This window comes from Cucurbita pepo, chromosome LG20, assembly GCF_002806865.2.
Source record: "Cucurbita pepo subsp. pepo cultivar mu-cu-16 chromosome LG20, ASM280686v2, whole genome shotgun sequence".
Lineage (NCBI taxonomy): Eukaryota > Viridiplantae > Streptophyta > Magnoliopsida > Cucurbitales > Cucurbitaceae > Cucurbita > Cucurbita pepo.
In genome coordinates this window covers 988203-1004826 of record NC_036657.1, presented here as the reverse complement: position 1 = coordinate 1004826, position 16624 = coordinate 988203, and the positions used below count along the sequence as shown (strand labels likewise).

General features: G+C 36.2%; 3 protein-coding genes across 7 annotated transcripts; 1 reads left to right on the top strand and 2 right to left on the bottom strand.

The window, feature by feature from the left end:
- Window positions 1-472: 472 nt before the first annotated feature.
- On the bottom strand, window positions 473-3974 carry LOC111783172 (E3 ubiquitin-protein ligase RING1-like). 5 transcript variants are annotated; one of them, XR_002813305.1, is made up of 4 exons: window positions 2649-3974; window positions 1827-1982; window positions 936-1114; window positions 473-790 (listed from the first exon to the last, which is right to left on the bottom strand). XR_002813305.1 is itself a non-coding variant. In XM_023664071.1 (2 exons), the coding sequence occupies exon 1, from the start codon at window positions 3795-3797 to the stop codon at window positions 2658-2660; it is 1140 nt and encodes a 379-aa protein (XP_023519839.1). In that variant the 5' UTR covers window positions 3798-3974; the 3' UTR covers window positions 473-790; window positions 2649-2657. The 5 variants fall into 5 exon arrangements, 1 of the variants encoding a protein (XP_023519839.1); XR_002813303.1 differs by having other exon boundaries at window positions 944-1114; XR_002813304.1 differs by lacking the exon at window positions 936-1114.
- Window positions 3975-6551: 2577 nt separating this feature from the next.
- Window positions 6552-11866, top strand: LOC111783438 (probable ADP-ribosylation factor GTPase-activating protein AGD15). The gene is made up of 8 exons (XM_023664366.1): window positions 6552-6797; window positions 7278-7336; window positions 8371-8461; window positions 9404-9458; window positions 9671-9761; window positions 9869-10070; window positions 11182-11362; window positions 11708-11866. Coding segments are annotated over exons 1-8 (732 nt in total). The 5' UTR covers window positions 6552-6746; the 3' UTR covers window positions 11710-11866.
- A 602-nt stretch (window positions 11867-12468) lies between these two features.
- LOC111782759 (nascent polypeptide-associated complex subunit beta-like) lies at window positions 12469-16607 on the bottom strand. Its single transcript, XM_023663562.1, has 6 exons — window positions 16501-16607; window positions 15511-15578; window positions 14774-14922; window positions 14630-14686; window positions 13172-13210; window positions 12469-13076 (listed from the first exon to the last, which is right to left on the bottom strand). The coding sequence occupies exons 2-6, from the start codon at window positions 15576-15578 to the stop codon at window positions 12892-12894; spliced, it is 498 nt and encodes a 165-aa protein (XP_023519330.1). The 5' UTR covers window positions 16501-16607; the 3' UTR covers window positions 12469-12891.
- Window positions 16608-16624: the final 17 nt, after the last annotated feature.

The following is a 16624-nucleotide window of genomic DNA, read 5'->3' as shown; positions in this document are numbered from 1 at the left end:
AGATCGGTGATTTCTAACACATATCTGTAGAACAAGAGTACATGACTAATAATGACGAGCTTAGTAATATTTCAACCTCGTTAAAACCACAAATCATGCTTAATATTACAGATATATCCCTGTATAAAAATTTGAAAATCCGTTGATTCTGTGAACTTGTGTCTTCCTGCACTTCAACAATGCTATAAAACCGAATGATTTTTATAATTTTCAAAAGCAAAAAAAAAAAAAAAAAAAAAAAAAAAAAAAAAAAAAAAAAAAAAAAAAAAAAAAAAAANCGGTTACCAAAACCTAGAATGTAGGCAACTCTATACAGATGATAGTAGTTTTCTGAATCAATATACTTGTTCTTACCGTTATTTTACCATCCAGCCAGCCCCAAACCTGAAACATCAGATTCCTCAGCTCGATGAGCGACGAGGATGTCCTGAGGGGGAGGGAGAGATGAGTTGATTGATAAACAAATGAACAGTATGAAATCACTTTTCAATGTAAACTAAACCAACAAAGGCAAGTGCAGAACAGCCACATGTGAGGCAGACAACATTTCAATACATGAAATGGTTCCCGGAGAAGCCAAAGTATTACAGACCTTCGCAAACAAAATAATGCACATAACTTCCTTAAACTACAAAGAATTCTGAGCTCTGAAATGGAAATAGAAGATCGAAGGACCTTTACCTATGGATTATTATAGTCAAATTTCAAAAATCGAAAAACTCGAATAATTAACATACAAGGATGTTTTCTATATTCAGTAATGGTTCCAGCTTCAAATCACTTGCAACACCTGCAAAAGAATGAAAGGAAGACATTTAGTTGTACAGAATTTATGAAATCACTGCATCAGACAAACAATTTACATTTACCATAAAATCTAGAAACTCCAAATCGAAACAAGTAAAAAAAACGTCTAAACCAAAAGGAAAAACTACCATTTAACCTTCTAATATTTGGTAGTTAGGACTTGTGTAAAAGTGCATATGCAGAAATTTCTCACGGAGATTATCAACTTCGACTGAAACCAACGGCCTTCCGAACCATTGAGGTTCCTCATGCCAGCAATATCGAAATCAAACCAAGGAATAGAGAAGCTGGGGGTGGGGGTACAGTTCTGTTCAGAAAATCAATTGAACACGTTCATTGACTGACAAACAGTTCAAAGATTAAGCACATGCTCTCACCAAATTTCAGGACACTGATAAAGAAAAGTCTTGTTTTTATTTTAAATTGTGCAACTTTTTTTTTTTTTTTTTTTTTTTTTTTTTTNTGAACGAAGATGAGAAGCATTATTAGCAACACCAAAGATAAGACTGCCTGATAACAGCTAGGCTACAAATCATAACAAGAATCTGAGCATGGCATTAAACAGGGTGAAGTTTCTCACCTTATGAATGTGTGTAAATATAAAAGACTACATTAAAATTGTCAATTCCTAAAAAAGTTTTAAAACAAATATTCAGCTGCGACCCAGGAGGTACTTTTGAGCCTATTTATATAGTATCTGAACTCCATCCTACCTAAACGAGATTAAAAGAAAAAGGGTCGATTGCTATTTTCCATAGTTACTTCACATACAGGCAACATAAGCATAAAACTTTTTTGATGTTTTCAGGTAGGGAAACGTGCAGCTGGAGAAAAATGAGTTCAAGATTCATAAAGCAATATAAATTATTTGTCAAACGCATAAGACAATGAGGGAAATTTAACCAAGCTCATAGGATAAATTACAAAAAAAAAAAAAAAAATTATGTTAGCTCTCTCCATGGAAAAATTAATGAAAAGTTTATTGCAAAATAGTCAATAAAGGATTGAGATACAAATACCCAGAGGTCCATATCTAATACAACTCCAAATTCATTCAAAGTCCTGCTCTTATTGTATCTGATTTCATTCTTCAAATCTTATCACACATAAATATTGCCAAGGCATGGACATGGTGATTTGTGGATGACTCTCATTTCGTAGTACCATTCAAATACCTAAAGACACAAAATCAGGCAACGGTTAAGATCTTTAAGCTCTACATAGATGTCGAAGGACAAAGAGAAAGTGTCTTTTTCCTTGTTCACTAATAATTTGACTAATTTAACTCATGTTTCACAACCAGCGATTAGGGAGAAGAAAGGCTCCTTAAAACAAAGGAAGAATTCGAGGGAGGGAAATGGAGAGAAGAGTGCTCTAAATTTTGAAATATTTAGTGAGCTCATATTACTAAATGTCTGCTAGGCCAGAAAATAGATTCACAGACCCAACAAATTGAGCATTCAGCAATATGTAGACATAGTAAAGGTCCTTACTGACAATAATGGATATTGAAGATAAATGTTTAAGATGCTTAACCAAACATGTCTTATCTTAAAGGCCGATAGAAATCAAACGGAGGACTAATAAACACTCCGTGGATGTATTTTAATTAAGGGGCATTAAAGAATAATCAGTATCAAGTTCAGATAACTTGGCAAGAGCAGGCAGGAGTAACGGTATTGCACATGTTGGGTTAATCCATCCCAAGTAAATGTTCAGAGAGTGGACCACAAAATTGTTCAAATGAATTAAAACTGAAATCAACAAGAATTATATCAACGTTTGTACAAACTAGATTGATAACATTTCAAAAGGGAAGAAAATAAATTGAGTTGTAATACCAGTAATCATCAATCAAGATCTTCCTGCATGGGTTCTGAAGAGCTCTGATTTCCCCTATTTCTGGAGCTAGGTTCGTCGCTATTTCCACTATTGTTGCCACCTCCGCTGTTACTAGTCTCAGCGGCCGAACCAAAACCTCTGAATGGCCAAGGAAATGCGATCCTCCTAACCCTCCGCTCCTGTTGACTCGGTGAATTCTCGTCGGAATTAGGATCGCTTCCACCAACATTTTCCCCACGGATAGAAGAATCACCAAAGGGTTGACTTTCGCTTTGACTTCGATTAGGAGTTGAAGTCCCACGATTCCTTTGCTCGTAATCGGGATCATCTGTGGGCAATTCATATCGACATACCGGACAAGAATTATGCAATTCCAGCCATGGAATGATACAATCTGCGTGATATATGTGTTTGCAAGGCATCTGTTTCGCCTCCTCGTTGAGCTCAAACGTATCCTTACAAACAGCGCACTGGGAAGAATCTGAGGCCAACAATTCCTCCGTAATTTTGATATTTGGAAGTGCCTCAATCGACGACTTTGAAGCGGGAGGGGTTCCATAACGGTTCGGATCGTTTTCAGCAAGTTGTTGAATCAACTGCTCGAGGCCGGGGCCGAAGAAGTAATCTCCAAGATTGAAATTGGAAGAGGGATGAAACGCCTCTCCCGATGCGTTCTGGATTACCAATTGAACATTAGCGCTTTGAAGATAGTTCTGGAGGAAGAGCAAGGGACTAAAACCGTCAGGGTCTTGCAAGGACGTCGACCGATGAGAACCGCCTCCCAATAGCGCCGATAGATCATTCATCATAGAACCGCCACCGCCAATGCCACCGGATGATGATGTCGTGGAGAATATAATCGGGAAACCTCCATTTCCACCGCCATTTCCACCGCCACCGGAGCTGAACGGCGGAAATGCCTCGGATGTGAAGGAGAGGAAAGGATTGGGAACAGGGCTAGGGTTAGGGTTTGGACTATCCATTTCTTCAACGAAGCTATCGTTGCAGTTGGGGCACAAAAGATCGGAGGATGATGAGGGAGTAATGGTTACCGTACGATTGCACGTATAGCAGAAGAAGAGCTGAGGGCCATGCGAGGCGGCGCCACCGCCAGCTCCGTCGCCATAGTTACCGCCGGACGAAGACATTCCGATAAAAACTGAAACCTGAGATTGTAGATTTTTTCTCAAGCTCTGGCGATAGGAGAAGAAGAAGGAGAGATGGAGAAAGGTGCAATGAAATTCGAGCGCGAGTGATGCGGAGAAGGAAGCGAGGAAGACCGGAGGCAGAGATTAGCAGATTCTATTTTCCTTTTTACAAAATTCTTTTTCNTTATTACCTTTAAATTCTTTTATCTTAAAAATATATTTTTCATTAATATACACGTTCTAAAAAATAATATTAATAACCTAAACCCTTTTAAAAAAAATAATAAAAAAAATTTATAATTTAGAGATAAAATAATAAGTGGAGATTTAAGAAAGTATTCAATAAGAGATAAATGAGAAATAATAGAGAAATGATTTATAGCAGTTAGATAAAGAATAATTACGACGAAGTTTTACCATCAACATTATATCTCAACAGTATTCATAAACTTTTTGTAAATTTTTTTCTTGTAAAAGTAAAAGTTGTTCTATTTTTTAAATTTTATGTGCATAGTAGGTAAAAAATTTTAAAATTGAAATATATTTTTGATACAAAATATTAACCTTTCCAAAATTCCACCGTCTTCCCAAAAAAAAAAAAGATGGGCCAGGTTTGATGAATATCGTTCTGTCCAGCCCAAAGAATATCTCTATCCCAGTTGCGAAGACGCCAACGAAGTCCACCACGGCCAAGTTATTTGATCCAAATAGCATCATTATTTAGCTTCCACCGTTGAGCTGGCGGTGGAGTCCAGCGAATTCAGGATGGATATTGCGACGGAGCCACCTGGGGTGGAACTCAATGCTAGCAAGAAGAGCGTGTGTATCAGATTCCTGCTACAGTCATCAACAAATTTCGTCAGGCCCAATGACTCTAAAGAATTCTTTGTTGAATAATGAAATTACTAATTTAAGGAATAATCACGGGTTTATAAACAAAGAATAGTAGCTCCATTTTTATGAAGCCTTTTGGGGAAGGCCAAAGCAAGGTCACTAGAGTATATGCTCAAAGTGGACAATATCATATCATTATGGAGAGTCGTGTTCGTCTAATATGGTATCAGAGTCATGCCTTGAACTTAGTCGTGCCAATAAATTGGTAAATCCTTAAATGTCGAACAAAGGACTCCAAAAGAAAAAAGAGTCGGACCTTGATTAAAGGGAGGCGTCGAGGGGAGGTGTTGGTTAGGGAATGATCTCCATTGGTATGAGGCCTCTTGGGGAAAGTGGACAAATATCTGAGTGGATTTTGAGATCTCATACTGATACGTAACTAGCAAAAACATACAATATCTACCAGTTGTAGGTTTAGGCGATTACAATTTTTTTTTCTTCCTCAAAGAGCATCATTCATATGATTTGGCACATTTATTAGAATAGAGTGTCAAAAAATTCATCGACAAATAATTTTATCATATTGAAAATTCGTTACATCCTCTATTATGATGTAAAAACATCGAGTAAGGATCTAAATACGGGTTCATGTGAGGGTCGGGAATTAACTAATGTGCAAGGTGATCTTGAAAAGGGGCCAAATTCCATGGGTAGCACATGTGGAATAGAATACTTTCATTCATCATCACTGAAACCTCCCTTGATTCCATACCTGCCACAGTGTACGCCAAATGGGAAGGAGATGATTATGCCACCCTCTTTACGTTATCAGAACTCCGTTAATTAGGTCCTTTGGTATGCCTTGTAATGCCCGTCATCATATTACTGAAATGCACCATGTGCTTTCCCCATTCCTTTCACGCATATCATTCTGCGCTCAAACACATCAATTTCCTACCACTTGAAGTCTCCCGTTATTAAAAAAGGCACAACATGATGTCGCACGTTAGACAGAGAGAAGAACAAATAACGTTTTATAAAGGTGTGGAAACCTTCCCCTACTAGACAGACGCGTTTTAAAGTCTTGAGGAGAAGTCCGAAAAGGAAAGGCTAAAGAGGACAATATCTGCTAGCGGTGGATCTAGGGCGTTGCAAATAGTATCAAAACCAGACACCGAACGATGTGCCCAGCCTTCTCGCTATTCCCCGAAGCGGGTAGACAAGAGGCGGTGTGCCACTGAGAATGCTCGCTATTCCCCGAAGCGGGTAGACAAGAGGCGGTGTGCCACTGAGAATGCTGGCCACAAAGGGGGTAGATTTGGTGATGGTCCCACATCAATTGGAGAAATGAACAGATGTCCCACATTGATGGGGGAGGAGAACAAATCACACATTTATAAGGGTGTGAAAACCTTCCCAGAGAGGAAGAGAACAAATCACACATTTATAAGGGTGTGAAAACCTTTAGAAGTGTTTTAAAGTCCTCCGGGGAGGGAAAGTACAAGTCATAAGGATGTGGGAGTTACACAACATATTATTGAATAACCAATTAATATATTTGTGGAATAAAATTTAAATTTTTTAAATTTAAGAAAGAATAAAGGTGTAATTCAATAAAATAAAATAAATAAATAAATAAAAGGAATATTAAAAGAAAAAAATTGATAATAAAAGAGAAGGATTATGGTGGAACTGAATATGATGGCCCCGCCTACAGAGCAAATGAAGTTGGAGAACACGCGGAGTGAAGGGATGAGCGGCAGCCTGAGGCCTTACCTGGCAGTTTCATATAAATATAATTTTATGAGTTAAAGGGGAAACTGATCCTCACTTTTAGTTTCCCGCCAGCTACATTAATAGGAAGGTTAAGATTAAGAACAGGTGGCGAAGCCTCGAATATGAACGCTGCCATTTTCCTTTCGCATTATTTGAGGATTTCCAACCGTTTCCCTCACAATCTGTGGAGCCAATCATTACAGAACTCTTTTTCTTGCCTCTTCATCGCCGTTCCCGATAATTCTCTGTTCGGAGACACCAGAGGCGAAGGCGACTTCCTCAGAAACTGCAGTGAATCGATCGTCGTATCGTAGCGGACCGTCAAATCCGAGTCCAAACATGAACGAGAAGGCCTCCGTCTCTAAGGAGCTCGAAGCCAAACATACTAAGGTTTCTTTTCCATCTCTATCTGTCTATTTCTATTGCGTTTGTTTGAAAATGATCGAACATCGTTTCTTCTCCATCGAGTTGTTCGAGAAGGAGAAACGTAGCTGTTATGCGTCCTAGCCGCTAAGAAATATCATTGTAGGTTTGGAGCAATGTAATGTTTGTGTTTAGAAATGCTATGATTAACTGTTGAATTTTCTTTCATTTCATCAAAACTGATTCGAACTGCTAGCACAATCAAACTAGCTAAAAACTGTGATTGAATTACGCGGTATTAACGAAACTGTTCGTCGCGTTAAATGTTTGTTTATTTCGCATCGAAATCCTACACCGTCGGGAGATGAATTTCAGTTGCTGATCTATTAGTTTCATGCGAATTTTATTTTCATCTCGACTTCTTGGTTTTAGCCGCGTAGAGGATTATTGTACTACATTGTTTAACTTAAGATCACTTTTGTGCGCGTTAAATGCTTGTTTATACAGATTCTAGAAGGCCTTCTCAAGCTTCCAGAAAACAGGGAATGTGCCGACTGCCGGAGCAAGTATACATTTAAACGATTATTGTTATTAATTTTTAAATATGAAACGTTCTTTCTGTAATTCTAAACTGTTACGGATGTAGTTCCTGTTCGTAAGCTTCTGATCAGCCATTTCTACTTGGAGCATGCAATATTTTCGCCCTACATTAATTATTCTCGTTCCTCTCTGAATATCTTCTCTGTTTCTGCAGCTCTTCAGAGAATCTTTTTGTTGTCCTTTGATTACACAAAAAAAGAAATGGCTATCGTCTCGTTTTTATGCGTAATCAACGCCTTAGTTTCATATCATGTTAATATATATTTAACCACTGAATGTGAACTTCGACTTTTTGGCAGTATCTTGGTCAAACTGCATCCCTTTGAATGTTCAATGCTCTTAGACTTTTTTTGAATGTTAGTTTTGTGACTTTCAGGACTGTTAAATAATTCTCTATTTGATATTTAATTGAAATTTAAACCAGCAACGAAATATCTGACCCTGATGCTCTATAAGGTTTCAGTTGGGTGAATAACTATACTGTATATGTTTCTCTTCCCTAGGCTGCTCTGAAACAAGGCTGCTAAGTTATTAAGATGGATAGGACTTTGGTTCAGAGTTTGTAGTTCTAAGGCAATCATTGGATGACTGGTTTCGATTTGAGTCATCTTAGGCAGTGCACAATAATGGTTGGTGAAAAGTCTGGACATGGTAATAATATAGAGCAGGAGAAAAATATGCAACTATATATTACTTTCTGATGAATAAGATACAATAGGGTAAAGACATTTTAAGACAGAACTTTTCCATTGTCTAAAATTTTATGCGGTGGCAAACTAGTAGATATGTTTCAGGTTTAGCGTGAAATTAAAACAAGCATTTTAAATTGTTGTAATTTAATCATGCTCAATGTTGGCTAATGATTGCCACTAAAACGAGGTTTTGGAAATGGATTTCTAAGAGAATGTGTGCTTTGATATAACTTTTCTTAATTGATATGAGTTCAACATGTACTTTAATATTGTATACTTGATGTACTTTTTTGCTATATGATGCACAGGGCTCCACGATGGGCAAGTGTGAACCTTGGAATTTTTATATGCATGCAATGCTCGGGTATTCATCGGAGTCTTGGAGTACATATTTCAAAGGTTTCCCTCACTTTTTTTCCTACCATATGTAGAAAAATGTTTTTTGCTTCCTATATAAGTTCCTTCTGCGTAGTGGTTTTCTGACAACTGGTAGATCTTTACTTCGAACTTTCCTGTTTGGCTTGAACAATTTCTTGTAGTTTGAAGAGATCTTCATAACAAGCGTGAACTTCAAAATGATCTTACATTTAAACAACGTAAAAGGAATTCATAGAGCCTGAAACTTGCCAGCTTGCATGTATTAATTTCTATCATCGAAGTGTCCCAGTATTTTTGGAAGCAAGACTTGTAACCACCCTATTTAAGATTTTTTGGTGGTTGTTTAGAGGAAATCTCCTTGCACCTTAGTTTCATTGGAGATTCCAAATATGGTGAGAGACTTAATGGAACTGAGGACAAATTGGCTCATGAGTTTCATATTATTTGAACTTGTGCTTACCCTTAGTATCTGTCCATATCAACGACGAAATAAAAAATTAATTAATACGCTTCAAGAAACTTGTCTGATACACATGTTGCTAATCCGCTAGGTTTTAATGTAAATTTGTTATCTAGTTCCAATGATCCAATAATCATTGTTATTACCTGCAAACTACTTTGGAAGGTCCAAGTCATCTGGCAATAAACTGAATAGATCTGTCAAGTAGTTGTTTATCTTGTTCTGTAATCCTTAGGTTGAAATAGTGGTAATGTTCAACAATATTGGACACAAACCAAAGTTGTGGACCAAAGGAATTATGTATACAGTTAGCCTTTTGCATTACCTCATGCATATGTGCTTGCATTTGCTGTTAAATGTTGTTTAATTGAATTTTGAGTTAACTAATGTTCAACATTCAATATTTTCTAAAACCTCGTTATGTTGGATCTCTTTTTTTTTTTTTTTTTTTTTTNGGTGGTTTCTACCATCCTTACACTTGGAAATTTTCATTTTTGTGATAGGTACGGTCTACTACTCTTGATACGTGGCTACCAGAACAGGTTGCTTTTATGCAGTGTAAGAACATTTGGCATGTGTTAAAATTTTCGTTTCAGTAAGAAAAATTAAGTTAGGAACTTCACAACAGACTACTTTCAATCAAATTTACTACCCAATTGGGTGGATACTTAATCCCCAAAGGAAAATCCCCGTTCAGAGATTTTATTGCCAGCAAATTAATGTCCTTTTAATCAACTACTTGAGGCTGATTGTCATTATATTTGTTGTAGCTATGGGAAATGAGAGATCGAATTGTTACTGGGAAGCAGAACTACCACCAAATGTTGATAACAGAGGGAATCAAATGTTCATTCGTGCCAAGTAAATGCTTTGCTTAAATTTAGAACACGATTTAAAGAAATATGGATATGTTTTTTTCAATCTCTTGTTCTTTTCTATTCTATCTAACTTTGTTGAGGAACTTTCAGGTACGAAGAGAAAAGGTGGGTTTCAAAGAACAAGACACACCCAACTCCACAATTAGGTGGAATGAGAAGTATTTATTGTGATTCGATTGAAACTGAACCCAAAAGCTCTATTTCAAAGAAGATGAGGAACTTCTCTCTTGATGAAGAGATTCTCACAAAGCACGTGACGAAAACAACTCCTCCAGTAGCAAAATCACGCGGGGTAAGTTCATCTATAATCCTGTTGCATAATCCACTATATTCTTGTTTTCCTTTAAGTGGGATTTTTCTGCCTGGTATAAAATTGATGTGGAAACGACAGGGTTTGACTCTTTAGAGAGATTCAAGTTTCCATTAAATTACGATCATGTACATATATCTCCATGAATTGAGGAGGGAATTACAAAATAGCAGAATAAAAGTAGTCAATGGTCTATTTTTTAAGAATTTAAACAAATAGTAACCGTGAAACAAGTCTTAACACCTGATTGTGACACCTTTAAAAGATCACACAATACGTTAGAATATATGATGTTCCGACATTTTTTCAGGCACCCTAGTTTATTAAGTTATTGAATAAATATTCTTCCAAGTTTGACAAGATAAGTTGTAGCGTCTTTCATTTTCGCATTATTTTATTAGAAATCCTGTTCACTTGGAAAATGAACGGACAAACAAACGGAGTTTGAATTTTACTTTTCTTTCTTCGAATGCATGGTTGGGGATTAGGAGTTCAGTGAACTTAACTCATTTTTTATGCATGCAACATCCCTCTATGCCAGTCTTTCTGTGGTTGTCTTGATTGGAGAACTGTCGATTCTGTAAATTTTTCTCGCTGATTCTACCCCTTGACCCAAAGCATTATGGTTATTTGTCAAGGAGGGAAGTTTTTATTTTTCTCATTAAGTGCCCATATTTGTTTGTTTAATGTCCATATTTGTTTCTTTGATGTTCCACGTTAGTTGGGGAGGAGAACAAACCACCATTTATAAGGGTGTGGAAATCTTACCCTAGCAAACGCATTTTAAAGCCTTGAGGGGAAGCCCGAAAGGGAAAGCCCAAAGAGGACAATATCTGCTAGCGGTGAATCTGGGTCGTTAGAGTTTCACTGGTATGCATACCTTACCAAGAAGACCAAGAAGACCTGGAAGTTCGAAGGGAATAAATGAAGTGGGTGGAGAATTATGTTTCTGCGGCATTCTGCCAGATCTTGTTAAATTAGCTATTTTTTAAAAATTATAATTCGACTGAACTACCATGCTTGCCTTATCTTGAGAAATAAGAAGGCTATAGTTTCAAGTGTTTAATCATGGTGGTGCATATTTCTCATGCAGAATTCTTTAGATATGAAGAACCATATGATTATTTTAGCTCCTCCAAGAGGGCCTTCATCTGTGAAAGGAATTGATACATCCACAAAAAATACAAATGGATCCCCAGATCTCTTCATATATCTCCAAGATGCAAAACAGGACTTCCCTAGCGTAGTTCCAGATCGTTGGGCAACTTTCGATTGTAAGTACCCACACTAGAAGTTTTTCAAGTTCTTGCTTGCTTAAAAATAATCTTGATGTTTCATTTTTTGTTTTCTGTTTTTAAATTTATGCTTGTTTTTTCTATCGTTTCCTATACGGTAATTTTTACATGTTTTTGAAAAACACTTGAATCCTTAATCAAATTTTAAAAACAGAAATAAAATTTTCAATAATATTTCTTTTTAGTTTTCAAAACTTGATTCGGTTTTTTAAAACACTAATAAAACATGATACAAAACTAGTGCTTATAACTTTAATTTTAAAAAATTCAATAGTCATCTAACTAAGTCTTAATTCTAACTCTTAATAAAATTCATGGATGCAGGACAGGTGAATTTTACACACCTAGCTTCTTGATAAATTATCCATTTGTGATGGTTAAATTTGGAAGAAGCATATCTTGTCCGCAAGGTTTGTTTCTTCTATAAAACACCAGTCTTCGTACTTTAAGATTCGAAAGAAATAAATTTATTTTTACGTTTTATTTAGATTTCTTTGATTAAGAATCATCATATTCATGATCCTTGTTCCATTTGGCCAAGTTATTTAGAATAACATTATTTTTGCTCCACGGAGACATTCCAGTTCAGATAATCTTGAGTTTGTAGAATGTCTTTGAGTTTTTCTTTTTCCACTTAGTATTATAAACGGTTTTGTTATCATGATTAAATGCATTCTAAAAAATCTCTTTAAATGCTTTTAGATATCTTTAGAAGTTATTTTTAGACATATGACCAAACAAAATGAAATTTCATTAGTGTCGTTAGCTCTTTTACACTTTCTCAGTTCTTGACTTTAGGACTTGGGGAAGATGTGGGGCCACATTCGATCCCCCGAGGCAGATTACTTAAAAATTTATACCTATTTTCTCTCCTCTCCCATGATTATTTCGAAAGTAACCGGTAAAATCGCCTAGCGTTATTTACCCGCCATTCTTTCCTGTAATCCGAACATCGTGGATAGGGGGTTTGTAGCTTGTTTGTTAGCGAAGGACAACTAGGAAAAAATAACAAAATCACATACTCAACATCACCACGCAATGACATTCATGTTTCAATACACTTTTTAATTTCTTGGCCATTGGAATTCATCAAAATCTAAATAATACAGCTAGTATTCCTAAAACTTAACAAGTCAACAGTACAAGAAGAGAAAAAAGAGGGTAAAGGACTATTTAATAAGCATACACCTTAACATATTCGAATACAAAGTTGGCTAAAGTTTAAATCCCCAAATTTTTTTCTTTAGGTAAGGAGGCGGGGTGGTAGCCATTAATTCCGTACCTAAATAAGAAAAGCATTCTCCACATGAATTAAGGTGGTTGAAAGGGGGCAGCAACCGAAAATTCATGCATCTGGGGGTTACGTGGGGGCAGGGGTGAGTAGAAAAATGCCATGGGCAACAAAGATTAACAAAAAGAAATACAAGGAGAAAAATGAACTCTTCCCAACATTAAAAATATGTAAAAAGAAAAAGGCTAAATAAAATCATCTGAGAGAGAGCTCCTATCTAGGAGGCTTTACTCTCTTCTGCAGCAGCTTCGAAGGTTTGTCCTTCGACAAGGTCGGGTACGTCGTCGTCGTCATCATCCTCTGCATTGGCTGCTGCTGCTGCTGCTGCTGCTGCGGCTTCTCCAGGTGCTTGCTTCTGGAACTGCTCAGCCAACTTCCTCAGATTGTCCAAATTATCGGGCCCTGGAAATATTTACATGCAAACAAGTCGTATTCTTAGCGCCGTAGTTAAAATTGCAACTCCGCAGCAAACACCAAAATCCAAGCGTAGTACTTACCCAATTGGTTAATAATTCCAGGGAGAATATCCTGCAATTCTGAGAAGAAATCAAAATATTAGACAGGCATCATTAGTAATACATGATGTGTTTAAACCGTGATAGATATTAACAAGAGATGGCTAAAGATCACAACAAGCATCCTGGGCAGTGTTAATAGAAAGGCTTCACAATCAGAAATAAACAAAAGGTGCCAGTGTAAGCGAGGGACCTCGAGTAACATCTTGCATAAGCAAGACGCTACAGAATTTTTTATCCCAAGACTTGCTTGCGGTAAGAACACATCTATTCCAGAAATAAACAAGGTCTCATTGAAGTAAATATAAAAAGTAATGGCATAATTTTAAAATACGAGTCATCAGATCAGAAGTTACAATTGTCAATATTCCAATCCAAGTATAAATATAAAAAATAATGGCATAATTTAGCAAAGGTGAACTATCATCCCAGACTTTTCAGTATCAAACTAAACTATTTGCCCCCGATTTAAAACGATAGCTTTTAGCCAAAATCTTTATTTAACAACATATTTTGAAACTCCAACTTGTTTGGATTGGACTCTTTTAAGCGTTTAAAAACACTTTTTAGCACTAAAAAAGTCGATCTAGTCTCAGAGATATTCGTATGCTGGACACAATGACACGAAGCATTCGAATTTGGACGTATTTCAAATTACAAGCCAAGGGCAGCATGTTGTTTTGCATTAAATCTTTGAAAACGTAATCCTAATCCCTGAGAACCCTTAGTAAAATTTTGCCACATTATAACAGGTCAACAGCACGTTAAAAAAAAAACGGGGAGTAGTTTGAATTTTTCTACGGAGAGCTATCTGAAAATTTGTAAAGCCTACTTGGCACAAATAGAACAGCTTCTTCAAACTGTTAGATGAAACTATGCCGGAAAAAACTACTTTCAAACGGTTGGACGTAAGTTGCAGTGTTCACTTATAGCCACTTTTTTTGTGATCCACATCATATTTAATTCCTAAAAATACTTGAAGGTTCGTACACAATTAACAGGTACTCCAAGAAGTAGGAATAACTCATTTTTAAAACAATTTTAAATATTTCACTGGACAGATTGGTATTCCTCATTAAAGAATAAAATTTTGTAATAAAAAATTGAGCGGTTTTTTATAGCATTTCCAAACGGCACCTTAAAAATACTTCAATAAAAAAAATATTCATCACTGATTTAAAAACGGTTTGAACACAACGTAGTAATTGAAATAAAAACCACTATTGATCCCGCAATTGGAAACTAAAAGTTACCTTAAAAACAGCATATTCTGCAGACAACTCTACTATGTCGTTTTCATTTTTAGGACTATTCTTTTGTTTTAAAAATTATACGACCAAATTTGAATGGAAAAAATTATTTCAGTTTTAGATAACTACAATTTAGAACACAAGGTCAGTTGTATGTTTCATTATATTCAAAAGGTGGTAAGAGACGTACTTTTCGTTTGAGGAGAACCACTAACAACCCATGTGTTTGCGGCAATAGAAGCCTGAACTGAAATAGAGAACGAGAAACAGCAAAATATGAGTTACATATCAAGATATCGATGGTAAGAAGTCAAGGATAGTTAAGTGGCTTTACCTTTCGGATTAACAAACTGAATAACTACATCATCCTTGAAGATGTTAACTTCCTCAATTGCAGGAATAGCATTAACTCCTATTCTCTTCAAGGTACTTTGAAGCCGTTTATCATCTGTGGTAGTTGTCTTGTGAACAGCTTTCTTCTTCCTTTAATTGACAAAATACATAAAGAAAATTATCAACGTCATTTTGTTAAAGAAGCATGAGAAAATGTCGAGAGATGACAACTTGCGTAACTAAAAGATGCAATACTCAAACAAGCATGGAATTTATGTTTGTTTATTCATCCATTAGTCAGCTGAATTTTATAATAATGTGTGTGTGTGTGTGTGTGTGTGTGTGTTTCGTCAATCGTAAACCATGAACTGCAAATCAGAAATTAAAAATTAACTGCTAGCTAGAGAAAACGCCTCTGATTATAAGAAAGAAGCCAATCAAAATTAATAGCACGATGGATAAGATAACTGAAGAAAGCAGAAGTGGACGTGGGAACAGAGTACTAGATATTGCGTTAACTTAACCTCTCAGACCAAACCACCTTATTTGGATGATATTATGGTTCAATTAAATTATCTATCAACAAATAAACTATAATCAAGAACAACTAGGTAAGATTTGTAAGAGTTCCATTTTCCGGTTGAATTAATTTATGATTTCTTATTAAATAAATCAAGCAATAAACAACTGACTCTTCTTACGCACTTTGAACTTTCAATAGATAAAAAGGCAACCAACCTTCTCACGCTACCTTTTCCACCAGTGCGCACTGCACCAGCCATCTTCTGGAGCTTCGCATGATCCATCTGCACAACATAAGAACAAAGATGAGATTTATGAGTTTTTTTGTTTTTAATATGAAACGAGAAGGATAAGATTTATGAGTTTTTCGTTTTTAATAGGAAACGAGAAGGATAAATGTTGTGAGAAATGAAGTCTTGGTAAGTGATTAAGGATTCGGACTTGTATTATTAGAGCAATTAAGAAGAATAGATGCGTCCACGAAGAAAAGAGAGGTAAAGCAGATAAACGCATACACGGATCTTGTCCACATTTTTCAAATGGAAAACCATATCCGAAACATCATTTAACAATTACAATCTCTGAAAGAAAGGCAACACTAAAAAACATTATCGAGGCTTAGCTTATCCAAAAAGTTATTTCAACAGCAACAAATATCCTCAAAAAGTTATTTCAACAACAACAAATATCCATTCATCATCTTATCATGATCGTCGAAGAGAATATAAGAGTGAGATTCTCTAAGAGAAGCCGCCAAAGTTTTCAGAAAAAAGTAAAATATTCGTGAAAGTAAGCTCCTGCTCAGTACAGTAACTACGACTCCACTAATCGTCTAACCTAGGCTGTTCTTTCGTCAACTTCTGAGCTTACAATCAAAGAACGCAATTACAGATAGTAGAGATTTAATCACGATCTGTGAAGCTATCAAGAAATCCGAAAACATAGCATGTTTAACATACAAAAAAAAAAAGAGAGAAAACAATGACGATCAGTTTCAAGATAAATACATATCAAATCGATGAACACCTCAAGAGAAGTAAAAACAAAATCCGGCTCCAAAGCTAGAACATGAAACTACGCCACAGTAGAGCCCTCGGCAAAAGAAAATCATCGTGAAAGAGAAAGCCGAACTATACGAAAATAGTAAGAACCACGGAGAATCGAGAAAGCGAAGAGAAATGAAGCTAAATTGGAAGGAAGAGTTACCTTGAAGATTATTTGAGATTTTTAAGTCGAGAGCTTCGTTGAAGCAGAGGAAGATAGCTTCACTCTGGGACGGCGCTAATGCTTAATATACTAGGGCGCGACGAAGACGATGTTATTTAAAAGG